Below are 27734 nucleotides of genomic sequence, written 5' to 3' on the forward strand. Positions count from 1 at the left end.
AGCTTTCATCATGCTTCGAGTCATCTCCATTAAAGTACGATTCCTTCTCTCCACAACTCCATTCTGTTGTGGAGTATATGGTGCTGTTAAATGGCGTTTGATGCCATGTTTGTTGCAGAAGTCTTGGAAATCCTTTGACGTGAACTCTCCTCCTCTGTCTGTACGGAGTGTTCCGATTGTCTTGTTTGCTTCCCTCTCAACAAGGGCTTTAAAACTCTTGAATCTATCAAAGGCGTCACTCTTTTCTCTCAACAAAATAGACCACATATATCTCGTACAATCATCAACTATGACGAAGATATAGTTGTTGTGACCTTGTGTTGCCGGTGATATGGGACCACACAGATCTGCGTGTAACAGCTCGAGAGCAACCGAAGATCTGTATGCAGTTGCTGCAGGAAAACTGTGACGCGTCTGCTTCCCAACCAAACACGAGTCACACAGCTGCTTCTCTTCATGTATTTCAGGTAAGCCACGAACCATATCATGTGTTGCCATGGCCCTTATTGTCTTGAAGCTTATATGACCAAGGCGTGAGTGCCATCTCCATGGTTCCTCCTTGATCTTTGCGAGTAGACAAGTAGGTTTACCGACTTTGAGTGATATCTTATATAGACGATTAGAAGCTCTCTGAACTTTCACCAAAAGTCCACCGCTTGGATCTCTCAAAGTGAGGTAATTCTCTTTCATCCTTATGTCACACCCTTGTTCAGTTGCTTGACCCAGACTTAGTATGTTACTCTTCAAGTTCGGTATGTAATATATGTCGGTTAGGAGCTTCTGTTCCCCTGTCTTGGCTTCAAAGAGAATAGATCCTTTGTCGTTTATATCTACATACGAGCCATATCCGAACTTGACTTTTCCTTTGATGTTCTCGTTGAGCTCTGAGAAGTAAGATCTTTCACCAGTCATGTGATTGCTCGCACCGTTGTCTAGATACCATATACCATCTTCTTTCTTGCTTGGCTCTAGTGAATTCGGTAAGACTTTTTCTTCGTTGAGATACACAACTTGATGCATATATAACGCAGCTTCTGCTACCTCTGTCTCTGTCTTGTTGAGCTCTTGTTTCTCTTCTTTCTTCTCAGGACACACGGATTTGAAGTGTCCCTTCTTCTTACAATTGAAGCATGTGATCTGGGAGTAGTCTTTCTTCTCTTTGTTCCCCTCGCCAGTGTTGCTTCTTCCTCGTCCTCTACCTCTGTTTCCTTGACCTCGACCACGATATGATCCTCTTCCTCTGCCTCTCGAGTTCTGATCGCTTGATGTTTCAGTGCTTGAGAACAACAGATTGTTTTGTTAATCATATGCAGTTTTGCCTTTGACTCGTTCTTCATATGCTTTGAGTCTTCCAATAATATCTTCAAACGAGGTTTTGTTTAGATCAAGCATCTGCTCTATTGATGCCATCATGTGAATGAATTTCATTGGTAGACTGTTGAGAAGTTTCTTCACGAGCTTTGGTTGATCAATGCTTGGTCCCAACGAGGGCGCTTTTGATGCAAGCTCCGTTAACTTGCTCGTGAAGTTATCAATACTATCCGAGTCTTCCATGCTTAATCGATCGAATTCATTCATCAGCGTTAGTAGACGAGCTTCTTTAACGCGTTCAACACCAATGTTTCTGGTTTTAATGGCTTCCCATATGACTTTAGGGGAGTCATCTTCTCCGGCTTGTAAAACCATCGCTTCAGGTATTGAACCGAACAGAAGTCCCGTTGCGAGGTCGTTTCTTTCTTCGTCGTCAGTGCCTGGGTCCCGTCATCAACTGAGACAGGACAGTCCTTGAAGGGAAAAAGAAGCTACTAACACACAGACCAAGTAACCCAACACCAAAGATCCGAAATCAACCTCTGATGGATGAAACCTCTTTGGTTTGAATATAATTAGCAAACTCACATCACGCAAGAAGGTTTTCTTGAATTGAGTTTTGTTTTGTTCTACTTGAGTTGAGTTGAGTTTTATTTTCTACTTGAGTTGAGTTTTGTTCGGTTTTCCCCTTTTGAGATTAAAACATATTTGTAAAATGCTTAAGTTGGAAGTTTTAACAAATGCTGATAAAAATTATAAGATTTGAGAAATTTTAGGGGGCCATAGGTGAAATTAAGAATGATAAGTAGGCTAATTACCTAAAATATAGTGCAAAAGCGTATTTGTAACATATACAGACTGGTAAGTGAATACAGTCATGGATGATGGAATACAATAGTAAATCATAAAGTGAAAATGGTACATTGATGCTTGATGGGAAAAAAGGTTCATCATAGAACTTTGACCCGAAAAAATAGCTCTACAACATTGAAGCATGTGTATCAATTTCCCAAGAAAAGAAGGAAAAATAATTGAGATCGAGATGAAATCCACATGCCTACATATCTCAGTGGCCTTTACACCCAAATAATAAAAGAAAATATTAGAATATAACGTCTTTAATTCTCTGCTGAAGAAACCAAAATAATGTAGAAGAAGAGATTATCTTCAAAAACTAGTGTTGTTATTATAAGGAGAATGAGTTGTGGACTTAAGGACGTTGATCAAGTCAATGAAGACATTGATCTCGCAGGCGATCCTCAAAGCTCCATCGTATGAGTAACCGAATTCTTCTTCAGAAAACCGGAGGAGTTCCTCGAACAAAGGGTGGGTCAGGAAATCAGCATCCATCTCTAGCTTGCATTGCGTATCTCTGTCGTTTCCGACATATACTCGGACTCGTCCTTCCTCTGGTAAACTGGCCCTCTGGGAAAAGCTCTTAGCTCCACAACATAGTAGCTTTTTACCGTGCTTTTCATCTTCCTTAGATTGTTTTTTTTTTTAATATTTGGTTTTTGGGTTTTGATGTTGTGAGTCTTCTGACGTTTTATGGATAGTATGGTAGATATATTTATAAGACTTTTGAGTCTACGAAACAAACTGGAAGGTCGGGAGAAACAGACGACGGAGAAACGCGGGAAAGGGGTTCGTACTGTCTCTGTCATACGCATTGATTTTGATATTTTAGGTACTGGTCTTTTTTTTGAGAAAAAAAAGAGAGAGAATGCGGTGGCAAAACGGTTGATAATAAGTACTAACGTTTTATTTTTGGGCATGATTTATGTGAATGATTGCGGGTGTTGCATATCTATTTTACTTAGCAAGCCACAATTGATTAAATAATCAATTAATCTGTTTAACGTGCATGCAACCATGCGTACCCATTGGCCGAACCTATCGAACAACTTGTATGTCGCCTTGCTGATGCCATAGTGCCGTTGGTTGATAATTGTTCGAGTTTTACCCGTTTATTGAGCAACCTTTTGAGTAAAAAAGTTCGCTTAACACGTTTGTATATAAGTAAGTATATGGTTAAATTTCGTTTATTTGACATTTCTGGTTTTAAAGGAAAATAACAATGTCACCAGGTTTAAACATGATGAAAACCGTATACTTCTAGTATAACAAAAATCCCTAAATATAAATCAACAAAGGAAGGCTGTGGGATTATATCATTCAAATCACATGTTTTGACTTAAAATTTTGCTTAAATTTGATTGAATTTTGATCATTCTTAGCATAGTACTAGAAACTTAGAAATCTTCTGACAAAATATCAAACTAGACTTCATGTACGAGCACATAAACAACGTTACTCTAACACGAGTTACACTGATCCCGCTTAGTTGATTGTTTATAATGTTTTCTTTACTTACATAAACACTTATGACATATATAGACATCTAATATAGATATGCAATATATTTTCTTTACTTACATAAACACTTATCAAACCTTCCATAATACATAAAATAGTTTCATTTCCCTCTAAATTTTTTGAAAAGCTAATAATTCTCCGGATATATCTAGATTTGGTTCTCGTGACCATTTTTGTTTGGTACTATGACATTATGAATAGAACTTTTTTGCAGAAATAAAATAAATAAAATAATTTAAGAGAAAAAAGCTGATGTTATATTAGGTGCGTCATTGTGTGCTCCTTCTTCAAAGTCAAGCCGACGAAAAGCAAAGAGTGTTTAACACTTCCTTGATAAGGAAGTCAAGGTGGAAACGCGTCTTAAGCCGGCAACATCATTATTGTTCTTTCTTCATTGAACTATTGTTTTCATTTCATTCAGACTAGTATTATTGATTTTGTATCATTACAATTTTAAATTTTTCTTGACATCCTTATAATACAACGCATTTATTGCAATACCTAGCCGGTGTCAGAAACCAATACGGTACCGCACCCATGTGCTTCTATGCTTATTTCAATTTTATAATTTATTTTTTGGTTTCAATACATTTCATATTATTAAAATGCAGTATTCGGTCGTTACAGTTTTAGATTATAACTTGTGACAAAAAAAAAAGATTATAATATGCAAGTTTGAATCCATTGCTATTTTTGGAGAATGATTTACGTTTAGATGGATTGCTTTTTCTTATCCATTGTCACTGGAGATAACAATTATATCCAAGTAACGTTGTAAAGTTTATTTTGCCAACAACACCTACTCTACTTAAATGGTTCAGATATCCAATTCGGCGGTAAGAAAACTGACATAGATTAGTTTCAAAAAAAAAAAAAGAACGACATAGATCATAACTTATGGATCAACACTCACCTATCTTTCTTTGTCAAAAAAAAAACACTCACTAGTCTTTTTAAAGTTATGAAACAATATGTTTAAAAGGATTTTGTTGTGAACAATTGAACGTATTATATTAATTTATGGGTATATAATTATTTGAACGTACAGTATTATGTAAAATATATCCATTACTCGTATTACTGAGACAAGCCCAAAGTCGGAAAATCCAATAACACAGGTGCATTGTGCCAAGTCAGGAACATGAATCAATTCCAAACCAATATGTATTGTTTAGATCATACTTAATAGTTATGAAATTAAGACGTTTATATAGAGGATCAAAGTAGAGGCGGGCATTTCGGTTTAATTACATGTTCAGTTTGGTTTGGGTTATTTGGATCTAAGAAAACTCGAACCAAAGTCAATCCAAATTAGTATGGTTTAGTTCGGTATTACTTTGGTTCGGTCTTAGTTTGGTTTAATTTAGTTTTGTTTGTATTTTTTCAGTTTAACCGAGTTGATTTTTTAGTTTTGTTATTTTGATACTAAATCATTATTTCAATCATATTTAAATGTAAAACCAAACATCGCAAGATACATATAAAATGTAATTCCATAGATTTATATTATTATCTTCAAACCTAATATAATTATCAAAAAATAAATTTTCCGTTTTGATGTTAATGTATGAGATTTATACTCTTTTATTTTATTATAGTTGTGTTAATTTTATTCATTTAAAAGTAATATGTATAAACTATGTTTATTTGGTTAGGCTAAATGATTAAATATATTAAATCTTAATATTATTAGTATATTTAATTAATCTAATTAAAATTACTTCGGTATTTTGGCTTGATTCGGTTTAAAATCAAATCAAACCGTACCATTTGGGTTGATAAAATCTTGAACAAAATGAGTTAGACATACACTTTGGTTTGGTATGGATCGGTTTGGGTTCGGTTGGGTTGGTTTGCTTTGGTCCGGTCCGGTTATTTTGCTTATCCCTAGATCAAAGTGTCCACTTCAAATAATTTAAAGTGACTATTTTGATGTTCTAATTACACAATCACATATTTAGAGTTTGAGCCAATGATATTTATCCGTAAGAACTAGCTAGTGAGACGCTATGTAAAATCTTTTAATCTAATTTGTATAGTTAATGAGATAAGACAAAAGATAACACAGATTAGACAAAAAAGGACCCAGATTCGTTTTGGGTTTGTCTGAACAAGATTTTGCTGATTTAAATGGATCATGATCTGATGCTATTTTGTGGAAAGTTTCGTCACTTTGTAATTTGAGATTCAGTAGTGGAATTTGCGTTTCAACGGTTGGTTTCTCTATTATATGAGTTTTAGTGAATCATATTGCTATAATTCTTCAGCAGTTCTGTTTTAAATGTTTGGTAAATTTGACAGTAGAATCTTCTCTGATTGAGATAAGATTTGGCAGAGGTATTGTTAACTTGTTCATCTTGAATTCTTACCGTGGGATTAGTCTCGAGTTGTCAGAATCTTGGTGATCGAGTTTGTTTTGCTGCTGCTGGAATTTAAGCTCTTGTATTGCTTTCTTGTTGTTGTTATATGTTGTGTTGGAGATAGCTTTTTGTAGCTTGAGTGTCAAGCTGGATCTGTTCAGATGGTTGAACAAAGAGGACATGATTGTACTCATACTTATTTATATAGTGGATTGTTGAGTGAATTACAGTCCACAGTTATTCCTTTCACATCAAGAAGGATTTCCACGTAAAAAGTGATTGTTGTGTTTAATTTGTGTCTATACTATATTATGCTATTGTCGAAGTATTATCTTCAAATGTTCACAAAATTTTTTTCCTATTAGAATGGTACCAGAGCTTATGGTGTAAAGTTTTGGGTTTTTGATAACTTCAAGTTATTTTTTGGTTATATGAATGATGAAAATATGGGCATGATGATAAGCTTTAATTGTGCTACTTATCATATATGGAAGATATTTTCTATGTTTAAAAATCCATTTTCTAGTGTTTCATAAAAAAAACTGATAATAAGACGGATGATAAATGGGAGTTGCTTCATTACCATGTGTGGGGGTTGATAAGGCATTGGGTAGATGATAATGTGCTCATAATATTGAGACTGACTGATGTTCGTTCTTTGTGGTCGAAGGTGGTGCAATTGTATGATCGGAAGAACCAGTAATAACAAGATGTACATGATCAAGAAGTTGATTAAGATGAGGTATCCAGAGGAAACTCCGATGATGGATCACTTAAATGCATTTCAGGGATTTCCTAACAAGTTTTCTGATATGTGCATCAAAATTGATGATGAGATTCACGGTATGTGTTTTTGGTACTTTACCACATTCTTCGAAGGTTTTCAAGATATCTCTATGTAACTCCGTGGAGGAAGGTATTATCTTGACAGATTCAGTAACGAATAGTGTTCTTAATGGGGAAGCGAGAAGACAGTCGAGTTATAGTACTTGTCATTTAAATGTTTTAGTTAGTGAGTCAAGGGAGAGGAGTTCATATAGAGAACCCAAAAGTAAAAAAAAAAAACATGAGCATGAGCAACTATAATAAATTTGCAGGTATGCAGTGATATTTCTATCATAAGAAAGGGAACATGAAAAAAGATTGTGGGAAGTTGAAGAACAAGCCACAAAGAATCAAAAAGAAAATGTAGATTGGATGACAGTCACCGAAGATCAGTTTTTCATTCTTGTTGAGGGTGAGGTAATATACTCAAACTAACCTCTAATTATACTTAAGGATCCCACCCACAGGGAGTAGGGATTACACAATAGATTTATGGTTTTAAGATAAGATAAGCCAGAAAGTAGAAAAGAATAAAACAAATCAGTAAAACGACTCAATTCCAAATCGACTACTTGTAAATCACAAATAAAAGCATAAACCTTACGTAAAAAGAATGTGAGAATCAATTATCTTTGGCTACCAGTGTTAGTGACATCTCTCCACATATTAGCAGCTATGGTTGCTCTCCATTTCCTTGCGTTTTTTTTCTTTCTTGTTCCTGAGTCTGAAATTTTTCTTCGATACCATTTTCTTATAAAGTTTGATTCTCGTTTTCTTCCAAAGTTTGATTCTCATTTTCTTCATCTGCTTCGTCAATAAAAATATTATCTGAACGTCACTTTTTAAGAAAAAAGTTTTGTAAGGCAGTGCATGTAAGAACTATCTCTGCTTGAGTCTTGAAAAAAAATGGTGGTGCAGATTTAAAAATCGAAAAATGAGATTTAAATATACCAAATATTCTCTTAATAACATTTCTCAAACACGTGTGGCGAAGGTTAAATAGTTCATTTTGATTTTCTGGATCACGACCTTTCCCACAAAATTCTTGTAGATGATACGGAGTACTTCGTAGTGGAGCCAAGAAGTTATGTCGATTTGTAAACCCACAATCAACTAAATAATATTTTCCTGAAACACCAAAAGACATGATATAACACACTCAATTTAGAAAACATTGGATCAATTATTATCACATAATACATACATATATATAATTTTTATAATCCCTGGTACAAAGGCCGATTGTGTTTCTGATATCAGACCCGGTAGACAGATCTTCAATCTTTGACAAAGAACCTTCGAAATAATTTTATACCCCACATTACAAAGACTTACCGGTCTAAGTTCTGTCATCTTTGTTGGTCTTTCCGTCTTTGGGATCATACAAATATTGGTAACATTTAATCGTTGATCCATTACCCCTGTAGTTAAGAAAGAATTCACCATATGAACCAAATCTTCCTTAATAATGTTCCATGAGTGTTGAAAAAATAATGCCGTCATTCCATCCAGTCCTGGAGCCTTTTCTGGGTGCATCATAAATAAAACTTGGTGAACCTCTTCGTCCAATGCTAGACGTAGCAGACGTTGATTCATTTGAGCAGTAATCGACGGTTGTACCTCCTCTAGAAAATTATCGAATTCCGATTGTGATGTAGAATTAAATAAATCCTTAAAATAATCCACTGCTATTTTTTCCACTCCATTTTCCTCTGTTATCCAGTTTCCTAGTTCATCATAAAGTCCCACAATACGATTACGGACTCGTCTCTGCTTTGTTAAAGCATGATAAAATTCTGTGTTTAAGTCCCCAGATGAATACCACATATTCCTACTTTTCTGATGCCAATACTCCTCCTCATCCTTATATGCTTCTTGTAATTTCCTAGATACATCCATAATATCCTCTTGTGATCTACTATTATCTGTTTGTACCTCTTCCAGTGCCCGTTGTAATTCTGCAATTTTTTCCTTTCCATATGATGGATTATTTTTCCTCCAAGTAGCAATTTCATGACGACAATTACTAATTTTTGTTACAAAGTCTTCCTCTTGACCCATAGTTTGGCCCTTCCAGCCTGTAGTAATTGCTCAGGAGATGTTTCATGGATTGAGGGCTAATAAGTCTTGCCAAAATAAGTACATGGCAATCAAGACAGATATGAGTAAGAATTATGATAGAGTAGAGTGGAATTTTATTCAGGCTATTCTCCACAAACTGGGATTTGATGAACATTGGATAAAAATGATGATGGAGTTTATATCTTCAGTGCAGTATCGGGTACTACTAAATGGACAACCGCGAGGACTAATTGTACCACAACGAGGATTAAGACAGGGAGACCCTTTGTCTCCATATCTTTTCATCTTGTGTACGAAAGCATTAATTGCGAAAAATTAAAAAAGCGGAAAGAGGAAAGTTATTAAATGGAATAAAAGTAGCCAGGGCGTGTCCATTAATTACTCACTTGCTTTTTGCGGACGACAGTTTATTTTTCTGCAGAGCTCAGAAGGAGGAATGTGAAACTATACTTAGGATCTTAAAGGAATATGAAGTGGTATCGGGGCAACAAATAAATTTTTAAAAACCCTCAATCCAGTTTGGACTAAAATTGAAGAAACCAAAAGACAAGAGATGAGAGATATCTTGGGAATACAAAATATTGGAGGAATGGGATCTTACTTAGGATTACCGGAAAGCCTTGGAGGATCAAAAATACAAGTGTTTAGTTTTGTTCATGATCGGCTGACTAACAGGATAAATGGGTGGACTTTTAAATTCTTCACGGAAGGAGGGAAGGAGGTGATCATAAAGTCGGTGGTCACGGCCTTGCCAAATCATGTGATGTCTTGTTATCGGTTGCCAAAAGCCACGGTAAACAAGTTGACAAGGGCAGTAGCAAGGTTCTGGTGGAGCCCTGGAGGTAGTACGAAAGGCATGCACTGGAAATCATGGGATAAGGTCTGTTTGGAAAAAGATGAAGGAGGTTTGGGGTTTAAGGACATTATGGATTTTAACACAGCTATGCTTGGGAAACAATTATGGAGGCTGATAGAAAAGCCGGAATTTTTTTTTGCCCGAGTATTTAAAGGACAGTATTTCAGGAATGCTCGCCCCTGAAACCAATCCGTTCGTACTCTCCATCATATGGATGGAGGAGTATTATCTCAGCTAGATCTCTGGTTAGCAAATGACTAATTAAACGGGTGGGAACATGATCTTCCATATCAGTATTGGAATGATCCTTGGCTCCCAACCACTCTCCCGAGACCAGCAAACAAAAAACAAAATATTTCTTTACCGGACCTAAGAGTCGAATCTCTTATCAACTCGGATTCGCGTACATGGAACTCGTCGGTAATTCGGGACCTTATTGACCCGCATGAAGCGAGAATTATTGAAAGTATACCATTGGTAGAACTCACACAGTGGATAAAGACGGATGACATTTCACAAAAAACGGAAAATACACAGTTAAGTCAGGATATCAGGTAGAAAGGGTATACCCGGATAAGGACAAAACACAAGAGACTTTTGGACCTACGGTAGATGCTTTAAAAGCCTCTTGTTGGAAAGTGAAGTGCCCCCCAAAGATAAAACATTTTCTATGGCAGCTTTTGTCAGGGTGCATTGCGGTAAAGAAAAATTTGAAGGCTAGGGAACTGAAGGGAGATTTTTATTGTGACATATGTGGAGATCTAGAGGAATCAATAAACCATATTTTCTTTGATTGTCCCCCAGCACGTCAAGTTTGGGCGCTTTCAAAGATACCATCAAATACAGAAGTTTTCCCTGCCGATTCTCTCTTTACAAATATGGATCACCTGTTCTGGCGGGTTAGACCGGCTATGGATAATCACCAGTTTGCATGGATATTATGGTACATCTGGAAAGCCAAGAACAGTAAGTTATTTAGTTCACACTCAAAAAGCAGAAGTTGAATCAATACTATGGGCTGAGGCGCAGGAGTTGAGTTCCCAAAGGATATCCCAGCAGGCGGAAGGCAGAAGTTTACCAACAATCCCAGGGCGATGGTGTTTCACGGATGGTTCTTGGAAAGATAAGGAAAGTTTCTCAGGACAAGGTTGGTTCAGTACACTACAAGGATTTCTGGGATTAATGGGAGCAAAGAATACACGGGCAAGTTTATCCCCTCTTCATTCGGAGGTGGAAGCTTTAATTTGGGCAATGGAATGTATGAGGAATCTACGTCAATATCAAGTCACTTTTGCAACGGATTGTTCTCAATTGGTGAAGATAGTTTCAGAACCGAGGGTATGACCGGCATTCGCAAGTTATTTGGAAGATATCAAGGTATTGAGAGAAAGTTTCACAAGTTCAGAGATCATTCATGTACCGAGGACGGAGAATACAAGAGCGGATAGTCTTGAACGCAGTGCTAGACATCAAAACTCTTTCGTCGTCCACATGAATGCAGAGCTTCCAATTTGGTATACAGAGTCTAGATGAGTCTGTGTTATTGATGTCAATATATATATATATATATATTCTTATAATCACCTTCTAGTGCTTGGTGTCTGTTAGTTCAACGCATCTTGCAGAACTTTTGAGTCATGAGCTGAACCTTCCCATCCACTTATGACATATATGAACTCAAGATCAAAGTTACAAGCAGCTAGTAAATTTTGAGATATGACTCCCTTTCGGTTACGATAACTCGCCTTTTGAGGACCTTGTACCATTGTATTAATGTGTGTACCATCAAAAACTCCAATACAATCCTAAAATAAAATGAAAAACATTTTTATCTTTATGCATTTAGAAAAAAAATCATGGAAGAAATTATGTACCTTGAAATAAGGATAAAATCGAGTGCTTGTACTTATTTTTTGGGGCACTGTATGTGTAGGCTTGGCCATCAAACTAGGTGCAAGCGTGTTTAAAGCTCTGAGAATCTTGTGGAAGTTTGTACTTGCTGTGAATTTTGACCTCTTAATAGTATCTATGGTATGGTAGTATTTAGAATTTTGCCCAACTTTCGTCAAAAAAGTAGCAAAGCATCTCTTCGACACACATATGTCGTGTGTTTCTTAAATCAGTTTTCATTCTGATAAGATTATACAAATCCGAAAATACATCTGGATACATACGGTATAATTTCCGAAAATGATGAGAATTTTCTTTCAAAGCTTTTTGAATATAAGCATGTCCTTCTCTAGTGATTTGTCCCCAAATTTGATTCTCATATGGTGAGTGTTAATTACAAAACATCTATATCAGAATCGTCTTCCTTACAAAGACTCAGTTCCATTGTTTGGAAACCTACCATATATATGATAGTAATACAGATCATAATGATTATAAATAATAAGAAGGTATAAACTTCAAGCAATCAAATATCATCATAGATTTGTAACGTTTGTGAAATTATAGTGTAATCATTTATTACTGTCAGTCAGTCAAATGAACATTGAAGATGATTCATTGGAGTCAAAATAATATATTTTGAAATTGAGATACATACCTTTGTGAAGCAAGAAATTTGCAGTTGGAATCTTGGGATGAAAATATTGCAGAGTGAGTCAATAACAAAATTGGAAATATGATTCACCATGATAACACTCGTTTGGTTTTTGAAGAGCAAGAAATGTGAAAAAAAATGAAAAAGAAAATATTGACAAGACACGTAAAAGAATGAGTTGATAACTCTGAATTTTCAACTGAAAATCTTTGGGTAAAGTTTGGATTTTGATTGCTAAAATTTACTCATAAAAGTAATATCAAAGTTATTCAACTTTTTTATAACTCTTTTTACTATGAAAATCAATCCATACATGAATAAGAGTAGACTTTAAATCATAATTTCAAATCTAGATTGAATAACAACAAATTTTAAATTCTTATATTAATGATATTATAAATACAAGAATAAATAACACTAAATTTAAATTCTTTCAATAAAAACTATTTTCAATACAAGAATTATTAACACTAGATTTATAATAAGGAATCAAAATGAACTATTGAATAAAACTAGATTGTTCTTAGATTTAAATTCTATTCAAGCCCATCAATGAATAACACCTTCTTAAACATTATTTTCACAAAAAGATACATTTTGTTGGTTGTTTCATTCTGATACGATCTCTCATATCAGCTCTTTAAATAATATCATACTAGGTGATAATCCGCGCAGGGCGCGGAGTGAATGATCCAAAAGAGATTATAAATTTTAATCTATAGATATTGAAAAAGTAAAAAAAAAGAAACATACTATACATGAATAGATTAACAGAACTAACATTTGAGATACATATTAGTACAAAGAAAACCAATTTGGGATTAGAAGTTTACTTGAGTTTTCAATCAAAAAATGTTAATGGGGGTATCCAGTAACGATAATCTTATTGTGGTCGACAAACAGTAATTGTCTTATTATCGAAGATGTATCGTCATAATAAATTAAAATTATACTGGTTCCGGAGTATATAAAAACTGAAAAATTAAAATAAACTGTAGTAAATAATATTAGGTTGGAAATAAAAAAAGAAGTAAATAATATGAATTCTTAAATTTAGTGGGCTGATTAGGATTCAAAATTGTAAAAGAGACCTATTATTGAACCTTAATATACATAATGACTCAAAATACATATTGGCCTCTTTTATTTTATCTTTTATTTGATGCCAGAAAATTTTATCTTTTATTTGATGCCAGAAAATTTTATCTTTTATTTTAAAAATCGTGTTTTTACTAAAAAATCTCGAGGAGACACGAGATAAAGGATTACAGTTCGGAATTAAAAATGATATTATCTTTAAACTTAATAAAAAAATTATATAAATTTCCAAAATTAATGTTTGTCACCATTTAGGTTAATTTCATAATAAAAAAATGAGGGCCAAAATTAAGGGATCGTAAGAATAATATTTATGGAATTCATTTTGAATTTATTTTACAATCATTCAAGATTGCTCATAAATTTTTAATATAAGACATTTGATTTTACAATATAAAATATTTATATTTTCAGTCCCAAAATAAATGTTATGTATCCCGTAAAATTCCAAAAAAGTAATAAAAATAAATTTCATGTACCAAAATTTATAGAAAAATATAATTATGAATCATTTATATTTTCTGGTTCCTAAAAAATGTCATGTATCATTTCTTCATCATAAAAAACATTAATATTACAAAAATATGAATCATATATATAGTCAAAAACCTATCAGTTGTGACTATATATATCAGATTCATATAACATTATAATCATAAATTTTAAACAATTATAGAAAGTATTATATGCAAGGGGCGAAAATAAAGGAAATCCATATTAAAACTGATATTTGACTTTAAACTTAATTGGAAAGAATAATATAAATTTCTAAATTAAATGTTTGTCATCATTTATGATAATTTTGCAATCAAAAACTCTTCTTGCTAAAGTTAAGTGATTGCAAGACAATTAATATGGAATACTTTGTTAAATGTATTTCACCATCATGCAAGATTGCATATAATTTTTATATATGACATTTTGATTTTACAATATAAAAAAATATATTGACCAGTCCCAAAATAGATGTCACATATCCTATGAAATTCCAGAAATATTAATAAAAATAAATTTCATGTACCAAAGTTTTATAGAAAAACATAATTATGAATAACTTATATTTTTGAGTCCCTACAAATATCATGTATTATCTATAAATCGTAAAGAACATGATTCTTATAAAAATATGAATCGTATATTGTCATACTATCCTACTAATTTTATATAACATTATAAAAATAAGGATTTTTATTAAAAACAATTAATGTATGTTAACTTCCATGAAATAATATAGCATACACATAAAAGAATCCACTAATATTATGCTAAAAATATGAAAAATAATATAGCATACACATCGAATAATACACTAAGTTATATGAAATAATACAGCATACACATAAAAAAAAATCCCCGGCAAAGGCGCCAATTTGATAGTGGAAGTTTTCAAGGCTTTCAAGTCAAATGATAGTATATAAAGGTTGTCGAACCACATAGAACTAGTGATCTATAGCACCAAGAATACACAAACTTTCATAATCTAAGCAAATATGAAGATTGATGATGGTAACAAGCTAATATCCTAGAAATATAAACAAGGTGATCTCAAATCCAATCAATAAACAAGTGCAAGAACTCAATCAAATGGTAAGAATGGATCCATGAGACTAGGGATTTGATCTTGGGTGATCAAGATTCAATCTAAAGGTGGCAAACACATAATCAATCTATTACCTTATGCCTAGACATAATACTAAGTAAGCTCTATGTCTAGATGAATGCTCATTTGCTAAATTAACTCAAGCATCAAATGTCTTTGGTTGAATATTATTAAAGCAATCATTAGGAATGAGTCTACTAGCAATCTTAGCTTCTTTAACATCAAGTGCCTTGGTAAAAAAAACTAAAAGCTTTGAAGAGTTGGTTCAAACATTTCATCAAACACCTTGTGGCTGGGAATATGATCAAGACTAAAATAGCATTAAGATCACTCAACAATCAAGGAACAAGATAAATCTACCATGTTGTGTGACAAAAAAAAAAGATAAATCTACCATGAAACACCTTAGATCTACACTTAATCAGCCTTAGTCACCCTAACCCATGAATCCAAAATGGTGTCTACTCTCTAATCTTCATGAAAAACCTTAAATCTATATGAGATTCAAGTATAATTATGTTTATGAGAAGGAGAAACAATATATAAAATGATGAAATAATTCCTTAGATTGATAAAAGATTCAAGTTTTACAAGATGAGGAAAAATTCTAGAGAGAAAACGAGACACATTAGGGTTTTTGGGTCTAAAACTATATATAGAGAAGGGAAAATTCGAGCTGGTTTAATTGAATTAAACCGGGTCAAACCGGAGATAACTGGTCAAACATCTGATTTCGTGCCTTCGTCTTCTCCCGAGCGGCTTCTTCTTCCCGCTCAACCAAGTTGCTGTTGGGATCGTTTTGAACCCGAGCGATGGCATCACGTCGCTGTGCAGCACCCGCTCTGGCTACACTCAACTCCCAGCGGTGTGGACTGGTCGCTGCGTCAACGTTTTAAATTAATGTTAAGTGACTGTGGAATGTATGTTAGAGTTTCCATTTACTGGTGATATACTATCATGGGTTGGAAAGAGAGCAGGAAGAGTAAATGTTCGATGTCGTCTTGACAGAGAAGTGGGAAATGCGGATTGGCATGAAAATTTTCCTCACTCAAAAGTGAAGTATATGAGATTATGGGACCATCGTCCGATACTTGCGGACATACTCACAAAACCAACAAGGAAAATAAGAAAAATTCAAATTTGACAAAAGATGGTTGGATAACGAGGAATTGAGGCAAGTCATTTTAGAGGGATGGAAATCTCCTGATCTTCCTCCTAATGCAACTATAATGGAACATATTTCCAGTTGTCGGGAAGCCTTGAGAGAGTGGAGGAAACAACATAATATTAATTCGACAAAACTGGTGGAGGAGCTTAAAGAAAAAGTGGAGAGCCTATACGCAGATGATAATGCTACAACTGAGAAAATCGCAGCAGCTTTAAAGGAACTTTCTGATGCCCTTAAGGCAGAAGAAATGTTCTGGAAACAGAAGAACCGAGTATTTTGGTTGAGGGAAGGAGACCGAAATACAAAAAAATTCCACGCCTTAAAAAAGCAAAGAAGAGCAAGGAATAAGATTACGCAGCTCCTAGATGAGAATGGAAATATTGTGGAAGATGAAGAAGGACTAGTAGCTATTGCCACTAGTTATTTTCGACAAATCTTTGAATCTTCTAATCCAGAAGATATTGAAGAGGCACTATCCGAAGTTCCTACAACCATTACGGGGAAAATGAACGAAAGTCTTACTGCTCCAGTCTCTGAATGGGAGATTAAATTAGCGCTCTTTGCTATGCATCCGGAAAAAGCTCCAGGACCAGATGGGATGACTGCGCTTTTTACCAGAAGTTTTGGGACATAGTAAAGGATGACTTAACTCTTAAAGAAACTTTAAGAGTTTAAAGAAAAAGTGGAGAGCCTATACGCAGATGATAATGCTACAACTGAGGAAATCGCAGCAGCTTTAAAGGAACTTTCTGATGCCCTTAAGGCAGAAGAAATGTTCTGGAAACAGAAGAACCGAGTATTTTGGTTGAGGGAAGGAGACCGAAATACAAAAAATTTCCACGCCTTAAAAAAGCAAAGAAGAGCAAGGAATAAGATTACGCAGCTCCTAGATGAGAATGGAAATATTGTGGAAGATGAAGAAGGACTAGTAGCGATTGCCACTAGTTATTTTCGACAAATCTTTGAATCTTCTAATCCAGAAGATATTGAAGAGGCACTATCCGAAGTTCCTACAACCATTACGGGGAAAATGAACGAAAGTCTTACTGCTCCAGTCTCTGAATGGGAGATTAAATTAGCGCTCTTTGCTATGCATCCGGAAAAAGCTCTAGGACCAGATGGGATGACTGCGCTTTTTTACCAGAAGTTTTGGGACATAGTAAAGGATGACTTAACTCTTATGGTTAATAACTTTTTTACTAATGGGACAATGCCAAACGGATTAAATGAAACGAACATTTGTCTCATCCCCAAGACAACTAAGCCTAACGACATGGCTTAGTTTAGACCCATTAGTTTATGTAACGTCAGTTACAAGATTATCTCTAAGGTCTTATGCTAGAGACTAAAGAAAGTACTACTAGGACTGATATCGGAAACCCAGTCAGCCATTGTTGCTGGAAGATAGATTTCTGATAATCTTATGATTGCTCAAGAAATATTTCATGCTCTCCGAACCAAGCCGAGCGGACGTAGCAAAAGAATGGCCATTAAGACAGACATGAGCAAGGCATATGATAGGATGGAATGGTCGTTCATAGAAGCAGTCATGCGAAAGATGGGATTTTCAGAAATATGGATCACATGGATTATTAGATGCATCACATCGGTACAATATAAAGTTCTTATGAATGGGAAGCCGAGAGGAAACATTACTCAAGGAAGAGGCCTACGCCAAAGAGATCCTTTGTCTCCTTTCATTTTTATTCTATGCACGGAAGTGCTAGCTTTCTCAATCATGCAGAGAACCAAGGGACGGGGATGCGTGTAACACGCGCGTGCCCCTCGGTATCTCACCTTCCATTTGCTGATGATAGCCTTTTCTTCTGTAAGGCGGAGCCCCGTGAATGTGAAGAGTAATGAAAGTGGTCAGAGTTTATGGTAAAGCATCGGACCAATGTATCAACTTTGATAAATCCTCCTTGCTCTTTGGTAAGAGGATTAATGCAACCACCAGACAAGAGATAAAAGATACACTTGGAATACAAAATGAAGGAGGGATGGGGAGCTATTTGGGTATCCCGGAGGATATCAGTGGTTCCAAATGCAAAATCTTTACTTTTCTTAAAGACAAACTGATGCATAGAGTGAATGGCTGGACAAGTAGATGGCTCTCGAAAGGAGGGAAGGAGGTGCTGATTAAATCTATCCTACTTGCTTTGCCTACATATTAGAGATATGCGAGAACATTGCTAGTGCCATTGCACAATTTTGGTTGAGCTCAAATCCACCAAAAAGAGGAATATACTAGGCAAAATGGAAAAAAGTTTGTTTACCAATAGAAGAGGGTGAGATTGGCTTTCAGATGATTCACGAGTTCAATCTGGTTTTATTGGAAAAACAATTATGGAGATTAGTACAATATCCTGATTCTCTAGTGGCTAGAGTCTTGAGAGGAAGATATTACAGACTGAGCTCACCTTTACGAGTAAACTCTGTAAACAACCCTTTTTATGTATGGACTAGCATCTCTGCTGTAAGGAAGCTATTACTACTGGGGATAAGATAGAAGATACACTCTGGGTATATATGAAGTCAAGGTGTGGGAGGATCCATGGATCCCAATGACCCCCGCCAGACCAGCTACACCAGTAGTACCAGTCATGCATCCGAATATGAAGGTCAGCGATTTTATTAATCAGAAGTCGAAGGAATGGAATGTTAGCTTGCTGGAGCAATATGTCAATCCGGAGGATATACCCCTCATAAGGAGTTTAGCCATAAGCACAATTCATCGAAGAGACACTTTTTGCTGGAACTACATAAGGAACGACCAATATACGGTAAAATCTGGTTATTTGGTTGCCTAGAATCTCTTAAAGGACGACCAAGAAAAGGATGTCTCAGAGCCAAGTATTACTACGCTCCAAATCTTTGCTTGGAAGATAAGGGCGCCAAAGAAAATTTGTCATCTTATATGCCAATTGTTAATTGGCCACGTGGCAGTAACGAGGAATTTAGTAGGCGTAACATGAGATGCGATAATTATTGCCCACGGTGTGGTGAACCAGAAGAATCAGTAACCCATGCTATTTTTGAGTGCCCCCTACCCTACAAGTTTGGTCATTATCATCTGTTCCAACAAATCCAGACATATTTACAGCACCGAGTATCTACACAAATATGGACTATCTGTTCTGGCGGAAAAACAGCATAATCGAACCAGAACAAGATATGAATCCTTATCTCTGGATAATCTGGTATATCTGGAAGGTTCGAAATGACAAACTCTTTAGGGAGATAGATAGAGATACACTGGAACTAGTGAGATATGCGGAGAATGAATGTCAGGCATGGTTTGATACAAACAAGGTAATATCAGTGGTGCAAGAGAACGAGGACGAAACCAAGCCATAAGCTTGGATAATATCTGCTTGTTAGATGGATCCTAGACGTCTTAAATCCAATTTAGTGGATGTGGATAAGTCTAGATGGACAGTGGCGGGAAGATTCAACTAATGGGAACACGAAATATTCCAAGACGAGAATCAGCTCTGCATTCTGAAGTAGAAGTACTACGATGGACGATGGAGAATATGCTTCAGCACTCAACATTCCAGAATTTTGGAACATACTGCAAGGAGCTTATTTCTATGATTAAGGATCCTGCTACTTGGCCAAGTTCTGCGACAGAGCTGGAAAGGATAGAGACTCTACTGAAATACTTCCCAAATTTCAACATCTCATATGTTCCACGTATACGCAATCAATTTTCTGATTTTTTAGCAAAAACAACTAGATCTTTCTATAGGGAGCTACTTTTCATTGGTTTTCAATTCCGGTCTGATTATCCAGGTCACCTCAAGTTTGAGTAATAGAATAGCCGTTTCGTAAAAAAAATATATATTATGGTTAGTTCGGGTTTAATCTTTGGGAAAAACAACATAAATAATTATTTTCGGTATTGTTTATAACCATTAGCGTACACCATATTTTAAATAATGCAACCAAGAATCATATAGTATAATAATATAATCTTTTCATATTACTAAATTTTAATGAGCAGTGATATTACATGTAATTAGTTTAGGCAAAAGAACCATTTAACAAAGGTTGTGAGAATGATTCTCATGATGTTTACATACGCAATGACATTTTGTTAATTACGCATAAGGATAATGTTAACTATTAAGAGTCGTCCTCAAATAATATAAAAGAAATATTTTTTTTTTTTTTTTTTTTTTTTGTCATCAACCCAACTAGGCCTAGATCAATTGGAGAGCAGACGAGCCGATCCTCCTAGGAGTATCTCCATCTGTCTGGGTCTGATCTATGTGGGAAAAGAGGTATCCTCTGGACCGTGCACTCTTGGCTAGAGCATCCGCTCGCTCGTTCCGACTTCTCGGAATATGAGAGATACTCACATCCTCAAAGTCTCCCTGGAGTCTTTGGAATTCCTCTATGTTAGTCGCGAAGGCTGGCCAGTCCGTCGGGTTGGCCATCATCTCCACGAGGTCCCTACAATCCGTTTCAAACCGTACGGATCTCATCCTCATGTCTCGCAGGCAGGTGGCCGCCCATAGTAATCCTTCCATCTCCGCATGGAGAGCCGAAAGACTCCTATGACAAGCACGTAACCCAAAATGTTCTCTGTCCATTCCATCCTTAAAACACCATCCTAAGCCACTGACCCTGCCATTGTTGATCCATGAGGCATCAATTTGGCAGACAGGGATTCGGGGTATCCAAGGAGGCACCGTCTCAGTATCCGGGGATATCGGATCAGCATAGTCGTCGTCCTCATCTTTCTCCTCGTTGGCTTTCTTCCAACAGTCTGCCTCTACAATAGCATACCGAAGGGTATCCACAGGAGAGACATCCTTTCCATTAAAAACCTTATCGTTTCTGGCCTTCCAAATGTACCAGCAGATCCATGGGAAGGTATCGACTTGTGGTCTCGACGGAGCCACCTCTTTTCGCTTCCAAAAAAGGAAGTTTAAGTTTTGGTAGATAGATGTACTCGGGAAGTAACCCGGAAGGGACGGATAGTCCGACAAAGCCCAAACTTGAAGGGCGGGAGGGCACTCAAAAAGAAGATGATTAATTGACTCCACTGGGCCAGCACATCTAGGACAACTCCTATCGGTGCCCAGGTGTCTATAAGTGAGTCTTTCCGCCGTAGCCACACAGCCGGAGATCGCTTGCCACAAGAAATGCTTGATTTTATTTGGAGCCTTAATCTTCCATACATGGCTCTGAAAGCCCGTTAGACTCGGTTCTGTAGCTCCTCCTCGTGTAAGGTTTAGTTTTTCTGAACTCAAAAGATCATATCCGGTTTTAACAGAATAAACACCGGATTTCGTATGATTCCATATATACCCATCGGGGGTATCCGAGTGTGAAAGTTTCAAACCAAGTATCAGAGGTATGTCATCTTGGTGGAAAAATTCCTTTAAAAGCTGTGCATTCCACTCCTTGGTATCATTCCTAATAAAGGCATGAACAGGAAGCTGGGGCAGTCTGTAAACAATATGATCAGCAGGTCTAGGTGCTCGTGCAACTATATCTGGGACCCAAGGATCAGTCCAAGCCCTGGTGTCACCACCCGTGCCGATCGTCCTTCGTAGGCCCAAAGTGAGAAGGGGTCTTGCAGCCATGATACTACGCCATCCATAAGATGGTGAGTAAGTCTGGTGCTCATCAAGTGGGGAGGTATGTCTGTAGTATCTCCCTTTTAAAACCCTTGCTATCAACGAATTTGGGTAGTGGATCAGTCTCCATAATTGTTTCGCAAGAAGCGCTAAGTTGAAGTCATGGAAATCGCGAAAACCTAGTCCCCCCGAATCTTTGGGGGTACAGATCTCGTCCCATGCAATCCAATGTAGTCCTCTGCTGTTCTGATTGGAGCTCCACCAGAAATTTGACGTAGTACTCTTCAGTTTGTCGGTAATGCCTTGTGGAAGCAAGTAACACGACATTACGTAAGTCGGGACAGCTTGTGCCACTGCTTTTATCTGCACTTCTTTTCCCCCTTTAGAAAGGAGTCTCGATGACCAATTATTAACCCGTCCATTGAACCGGTCTTGTACAAAGGAGAAAACCTTCATCTTCGAACCTCCGATATGTTCTGGTAAGCCAAGGTACATCCCCATACCCCCTTCGGTCGAGAAGCCTAGAACATTTTTTATTTCTTGCTTCCGAGAGGGCTCCACTCGGTTCCCAAAAAACATCGAAGATTTCGCCACATTCAGTCGTTGTCCTGATGCATTCCCATAAATTTCAAGATTGTCTATAATCTCTTTGCATTGGCTCGTCTCTGCCTTGCAAAAGAAGAGACTGTCATCCGCAAATAGAAGGTGAGATATCCTTGGGCTTGCATGGGAAACACGCAGTCCCGTTAATTTATTTTCCGCTTCCGCTCCATTCAAAAGTGAGATCAAGGCTTCCGTACACATGATAAACAAGAACGGGGAGAGAGGGTCTCCTTGTCTTAGACCTCTCCTAGGTAGAATCCTTCCTTTCGGTTGGCCGTTGATTAAGACTTGATATGAGACCGATGTGACACAACACATAATGAGATCAACCAATCTTTCATCAAAGCCCATCTTTATCATTAAAGAGGCAAGGAAGCTCCATTCCACTCGATCATAAGCTTTGCTCATGTCTGTTTTTATTGCCATAAAATCTTCACGGCACCTTTGGTTCGTTCGTAAGGCGTGGAAGTTTTCTTGTGCTATCAGAATATTATCAGTGATCAAACGCTTTGCCACAAAGGCTGATTGTGTCTCCGAAATCAGATTCGGGGTAACCCTCTTGAGTCTCTTGCAAAGAAGCTTGGAAATAATTTTATAGCTGACATTGCAAAGGCTGATAGGTCGGAATTCTGTCATGTCGCGAGGTTTCTTTTTTTTTGGGATGAGGCAAATGTTTGTCTGATTTATCAAAGGGTCAAAACTCCCTGTGGCAAAGAAATCCCGGACAAGACGGATAATGTCTTGCCGCATCTCTCGCCAAAACTTCTGAAAGAGTTTGCTAGTCATGCCATCGGGTCCTGGTGCTTTATCCGGATTGATGTCAAAGAGAGCCTTTTTAATTTCTTTTTCCGAGGGTTCTTCTAATAGATCTCTGTTGTCATCACTAGACACCTTTTCGGAAATAAACCGAAGAGAAGTATCAATCTGTGTTGGCAGAGAGGTGGAGAAAAGATCTCGAAAGTATTGAACAGCTACGTTCTCAACTTCGATTTCGCTCTCCACCAGCTTTCCATTTTTATCTTTGATACTAATGACCCGGTTTTGGGCTCTCCTTTGTTTGGTAGTAGAGTGATGAAACTTTGTATTTCTGTCACCATGTTTATGCCATTGATTCCTGCTTTTTTGTTCCCAGTAGGTATTTTCTTCTTTAAAGGCCATGGATAACTGTCTTTGCAGGGCCTCTAGTTCCTCTGACGTGGTGGAATCCTCGTCTTGTGCTAAGTCAATTTTAGCCTTCAATTCTTTTATTAGTATAGCAGAATTTGTAGGATTTTGCTTTTTCCAGTGGCAAATCTTCTTACGGCATGAGGTAATTTTTTGATGAAAATTCCTGGTTGGAATTTCTTCAAAAGATCCCCACCCCGAAGTAACTGCATCCTTGAAACCTGGTCTTCCAATCCATCTCTTGTCAAACCGGAAATTTTTGTAGATTTTCGGATCCTAGTTTGAATTCGAGCAAGGACTGGCCTGTGATCCGAACCCCATAATTGTAGGAATTCTACAACTGAGTGAGAAAATAAAGCATGCCATTCTTCGTTCGCCACTGCTCTATCGAGTTTGCATTTTACTTTCCCGGATCGTCGCTTGCCCACCCATGAAAATGAATTCCCTTTATAAGGAAAATCCAGCATTCCACAGTTATCTAACATAGTACGGAAAGGGAGGAAAGAACTTTCTAAGCGACGTCTTCCTCCCCTCTTTTCATGATTACCTGTAATTTCGTTGAAATCTCCAATCATAAACCAAGCACCAGACCGTGTAGTACCCATGCGAGACAACCGTTCCCAAACCTGGTCGCGGTATCTTACTACAGGGTTACCATACACGAAGGTCATATAAATTGGATTTCCTTCAAGTCGTGTCTCGATGTCAATCATATTTTTATCCGCATATAAAATAGTAACAGATGGGTCATTCATATAAAAAAGAGCTAAACCTCCACTCCGACCAACCGGGTCAACCGTAAAAACATGATCAAATCCATAAGAAACTTGCACATCTTGCAAAACACTCCGATAATTTTTTGTTTCCGAGAGAAAAAGAAATCTAGGCAAAAAGCAATGATAAAGTTCCGCGAGGTGCTCCTTTGTAAATTCAGCACCTACGCCCTGGCAGTTCCACGCAACAACGTTCATTTGGGGATCTTCGGTGGCTTACTTCAAGTAATGATTCTTTTTTTTTTTTTTTTATAGTAGAAGTAGTTGTATATTTGATCTATCAACACCAGAAAACTCTAATGTGATAAACCAAAACAAACTACTCTGAAAGTGGATATGTGATCTGAAATTATAGAACGTGTATGAAGAACTCTTTGGAAGTTTTCCAGAGAAACACAGGCCAAGTGAGCTGACAAGGTGGTGCTTTAGAATTAAGCACCCACACTTTTAATTCTAAAAGCAAATATTTTCCGGTAAACAGAGATAAATTTAGCACTTGGCTACTTGCAGACGGATTGTTAACTTCAGGTCGAAGAGGACAGATCTAAAAAAACAAGCCACAATGGAGAACTAGTTGACTTTGACGGTTGCGAAGAGAACCGACGGGAACAAGAGGAGATGTGATGATTGGCGAAGAGAAGCCGACGTGTACTCCTTGCTCACAAGGACTAGAGAGAAATGTATACTGAACACATCAACATCGGTTAAAAAACTAATGTGATGAGCCAGATCAGACTGCTTTTTGAAGAGGACACCACGCGTATGATCTTTGTCACCGAAATGCAAAGAATTGCAAGCTTCGTTGCTGCACCCGTCGCTTTTATCGTGGCTCTTTAAAGTATCCAACTGATTTATGATCACCACCGGAAAACAGTCACCACCGAATTATGCACAAATCAGTAGAGTTCAAACGAGATTCCTGGTAAAAATAGAGAGCTTCCAGCACTTGACAAAAAATCTTGAGCCAGGAAATAATATTTTTAAACTTCCCAATCAGCTTTTTAGAATCCAAAATCTGAAAAGTCCAGTCATCATCTTTTTCATCTTGCTCGTGAGGCTCTTATCATTATTATTCTTCTTCTTTGAAATAAGATTCGCATGGTTACTCATTAACGAAAATTTGGAGCTACAAAGAGATCTTAGAGGTTTGATAATCTTTGTTCAGATGGAAGGAAGCAAAACGTTTTAGTCACCCACGACTTATAAACGTTGCTTGTTTTGACAGTAGAACCAATTGATGCAGAGCAGAGCGGCGGAGTTCCGGCGAAGACCACCGTCCTTGTTAAGAGCTTGGACTTAATTTTTGCAGGAAAAGCTTAAACTTGAAAAAGCCTCGACAGATCTAGATTGAGACAATGGAGAGAGTGAAAATGGAAGGCGACGGCTTTCACGGACGAGGTTTACAGCCGGAGATATTTTCAAGCTGTCGGAATAGGAACGTAAGATTCAAAATTTGAATCTCACAAAGCAGATCGGAGAGGGACCTCGGGAAGAGGCCAGAGAGCTTTTTCTCTCTCTACATAGCTGTTTTTCGTTACTTGTTTATAAAAGAAATATTTTGATGTTAAAAGTAATAATAATTTAGAGAAAGTAAAAACAGAATTTACTAACGAGTCACTTGCTTACCATAGTTGCTTTGGTCTTGCTCGCAGGAGCAAAATTCTACATGATGTCAGCCTCTCTGCTTTATTCTTCTTCTAGATGGGAGCCAGCTAAATCTACCAGAACACAAACAAAACCCTAAATTGCGGCTGTATCTTCTTAGTCTTGTTCACTTTGAAAGCGATCATCACGTTGGATCTGGTGATTTCCTTTTCTCTCCGATCGAGAGGTTGATGGTCATGGCCAGGTCGAACCATCATAACAGACTTCCTCGGGTCTGTTTTCCTCTTCCTTCTTTTACCTTGAATTTTGACTTAGATCCTGGTGCAATCGCTGTATCTTAAATCGTTGAAACGAACCTTGAGTTACTTTAGTCAGAGAGACTTTTGATTCCACGATCTGTTCTCGAAAGTTTGTTGTGTGGACCAATCTTTGATGTAGACACTTTTGTTTTGGAACCTTCCTGGAGAAAGTCTTCTTTAAGTCTTGTAATATTAATTTCTTCAGAATCTTTCTTGATTAGTTTATCTTCACAATTTAGTAGTAATTAATTAATTTAATTTAATTATTGTGTTGAATGGCTCAGAGGAAGCGGTGGGTTGGATGTTTCAAAGCGTTGTCTTGTTTCGGTGCAAAGAAAGGAGAGAGACGAACACCACTCGAAAGGAGGCGTCTCAAGGTTCAAATTTCTTCTGCCCTGCAACCTTTGCCCGATACTATCTCGACCATGATGCTCCGTTTTCTCATGCTGGTGGAAGACTGAGCGTTTCGAGAGATGCGGATGTTTACCCAACTAACAGAAATGGTCAACGCATTTCCAAGCAAGACATGGAACAACTTGAAGCATACAGAGCTTCCTTTGGTTTCAGCTCAGATGATGTCATCTCTACAAGCCAATATGTGGAGATCACCCATGTTCAAGATGACTCATTGAGACCTCGTAGTACCTCCTTGGATACGTCAAAAGATGAAGGGATTAATTTGTATGGCGCAGAGGAAGATATCTTGAACCTGCAGAAAAGTGGCAACTTACAAGACCCGCTCGAGATGCACAATGGTAATATATATATATATATATATATATATATATATATATATATATATATATATATCACACACACTTGTTGAGTTTAGAAACTTACGGTTTAAGGCATATGGTGATATTTTCCTTATATGGGGACTGACTCTGTATTCTCTTAATGCTGAGATTGTTTGTTATATGAACGCAGATCTTATGCGGAGATCTAGCACGCCCGGTAATGGAGGTCAAGCAAAGACAAGCAGAAAGTACAAGACGGGTCTGTGCAGTTCGGATGCAGAAATCGATTACAGAAGAAGTGGACGAAGCTTGGGGGAAGGCAAAAGGAGATTTTGCTTGGCATTACTAAGAAACCCTTCTTACTGATCTGTAGAGTTTAGTTTAGTTTTTTGCTTTCTTTCTTTTGGGTTATGTTCTGTGTGGTTTTTAATTAGGGAGAATTGGCAAAAAGAGACACTTTTAATTTTCTACTAGATCTTGATCCGTGCGACCGCACGGGTATTAATTTTCAGTTTTTATTTATTTATACTAAATAGTATATTTGTAATATTTAATCGTTTTATATTGACTAAGTTAGGGGTGGATATTTGCATATCCACTCGAATTCGGTTAAAATCTATTCGGGTTTGAGATTTTGAGTTTAAAGATTCTAGCTCTATTCAGGTATTTATAAAATTTGGTTTCGGTTTTATTAGGATCTTTGCGGGTTTGATAACCCGTTTAAATGATTTTTATTTTTTT

General features: G+C 36.9%; 2 protein-coding genes and 2 pseudogenes across 2 annotated transcripts; 1 reads left to right on the forward strand and 3 right to left on the reverse strand.

Moving 5' to 3' along the window:
• Nucleotides 1-2147: 2147 nt before the first annotated feature.
• Nucleotides 2148-2808, reverse strand: LOC108821316 (auxin-responsive protein SAUR71; the record flags this gene model as incomplete). Its single annotated transcript, XM_018594359.2, has 1 exon — nucleotides 2148-2808. A coding segment is annotated over one exon (330 nt), but the record flags the coding sequence as incomplete, so codon positions are not given.
• A 4690-nt stretch (nucleotides 2809-7498) lies between these two features.
• On the reverse strand, nucleotides 7499-11576 carry LOC130499066 (uncharacterized; annotated as a pseudogene).
• An 8850-nt stretch (nucleotides 11577-20426) lies between these two features.
• Nucleotides 20427-24292, reverse strand: LOC130499067 (uncharacterized). Its single transcript, XM_056992969.1, has 2 exons — nucleotides 24127-24292; nucleotides 20427-23656 (listed from the first exon to the last, which is right to left on the reverse strand). The coding sequence occupies exons 1-2, from the start codon at nucleotides 24290-24292 to the stop codon at nucleotides 20427-20429; spliced, it is 3396 nt and encodes a 1131-aa protein (XP_056848949.1).
• Nucleotides 24293-25954: 1662 nt separating this feature from the next.
• LOC130498524 (uncharacterized protein At1g76660-like) lies at nucleotides 25955-27610 on the forward strand (annotated as a pseudogene).
• Nucleotides 27611-27734: the final 124 nt, after the last annotated feature.

The sequence above is a fragment of the Raphanus sativus genome, chromosome 8 (genome assembly GCF_000801105.2).
Source record: "Raphanus sativus cultivar WK10039 chromosome 8, ASM80110v3, whole genome shotgun sequence".
Classification (NCBI taxonomy): Eukaryota; Viridiplantae; Streptophyta; class Magnoliopsida; order Brassicales; family Brassicaceae; genus Raphanus; species Raphanus sativus.

What these genes read in the sequence shown, in the direction of transcription:
- LOC130499067 (XM_056992969.1), bottom strand. Translation starts at nt 24,292, where the DNA reads ATGATTGACATCGAGACACGACTTGAAGGAAATCCAATTTATATGACC. An exon ending in AGATTTCAACGAAATTACAG is followed by an intron (nt 23,657 to 24,126) that starts GTAATCATGAAA and finishes TACTAATAAAAG; the next exon opens with AATTGAAGGCTAAAATTGAC.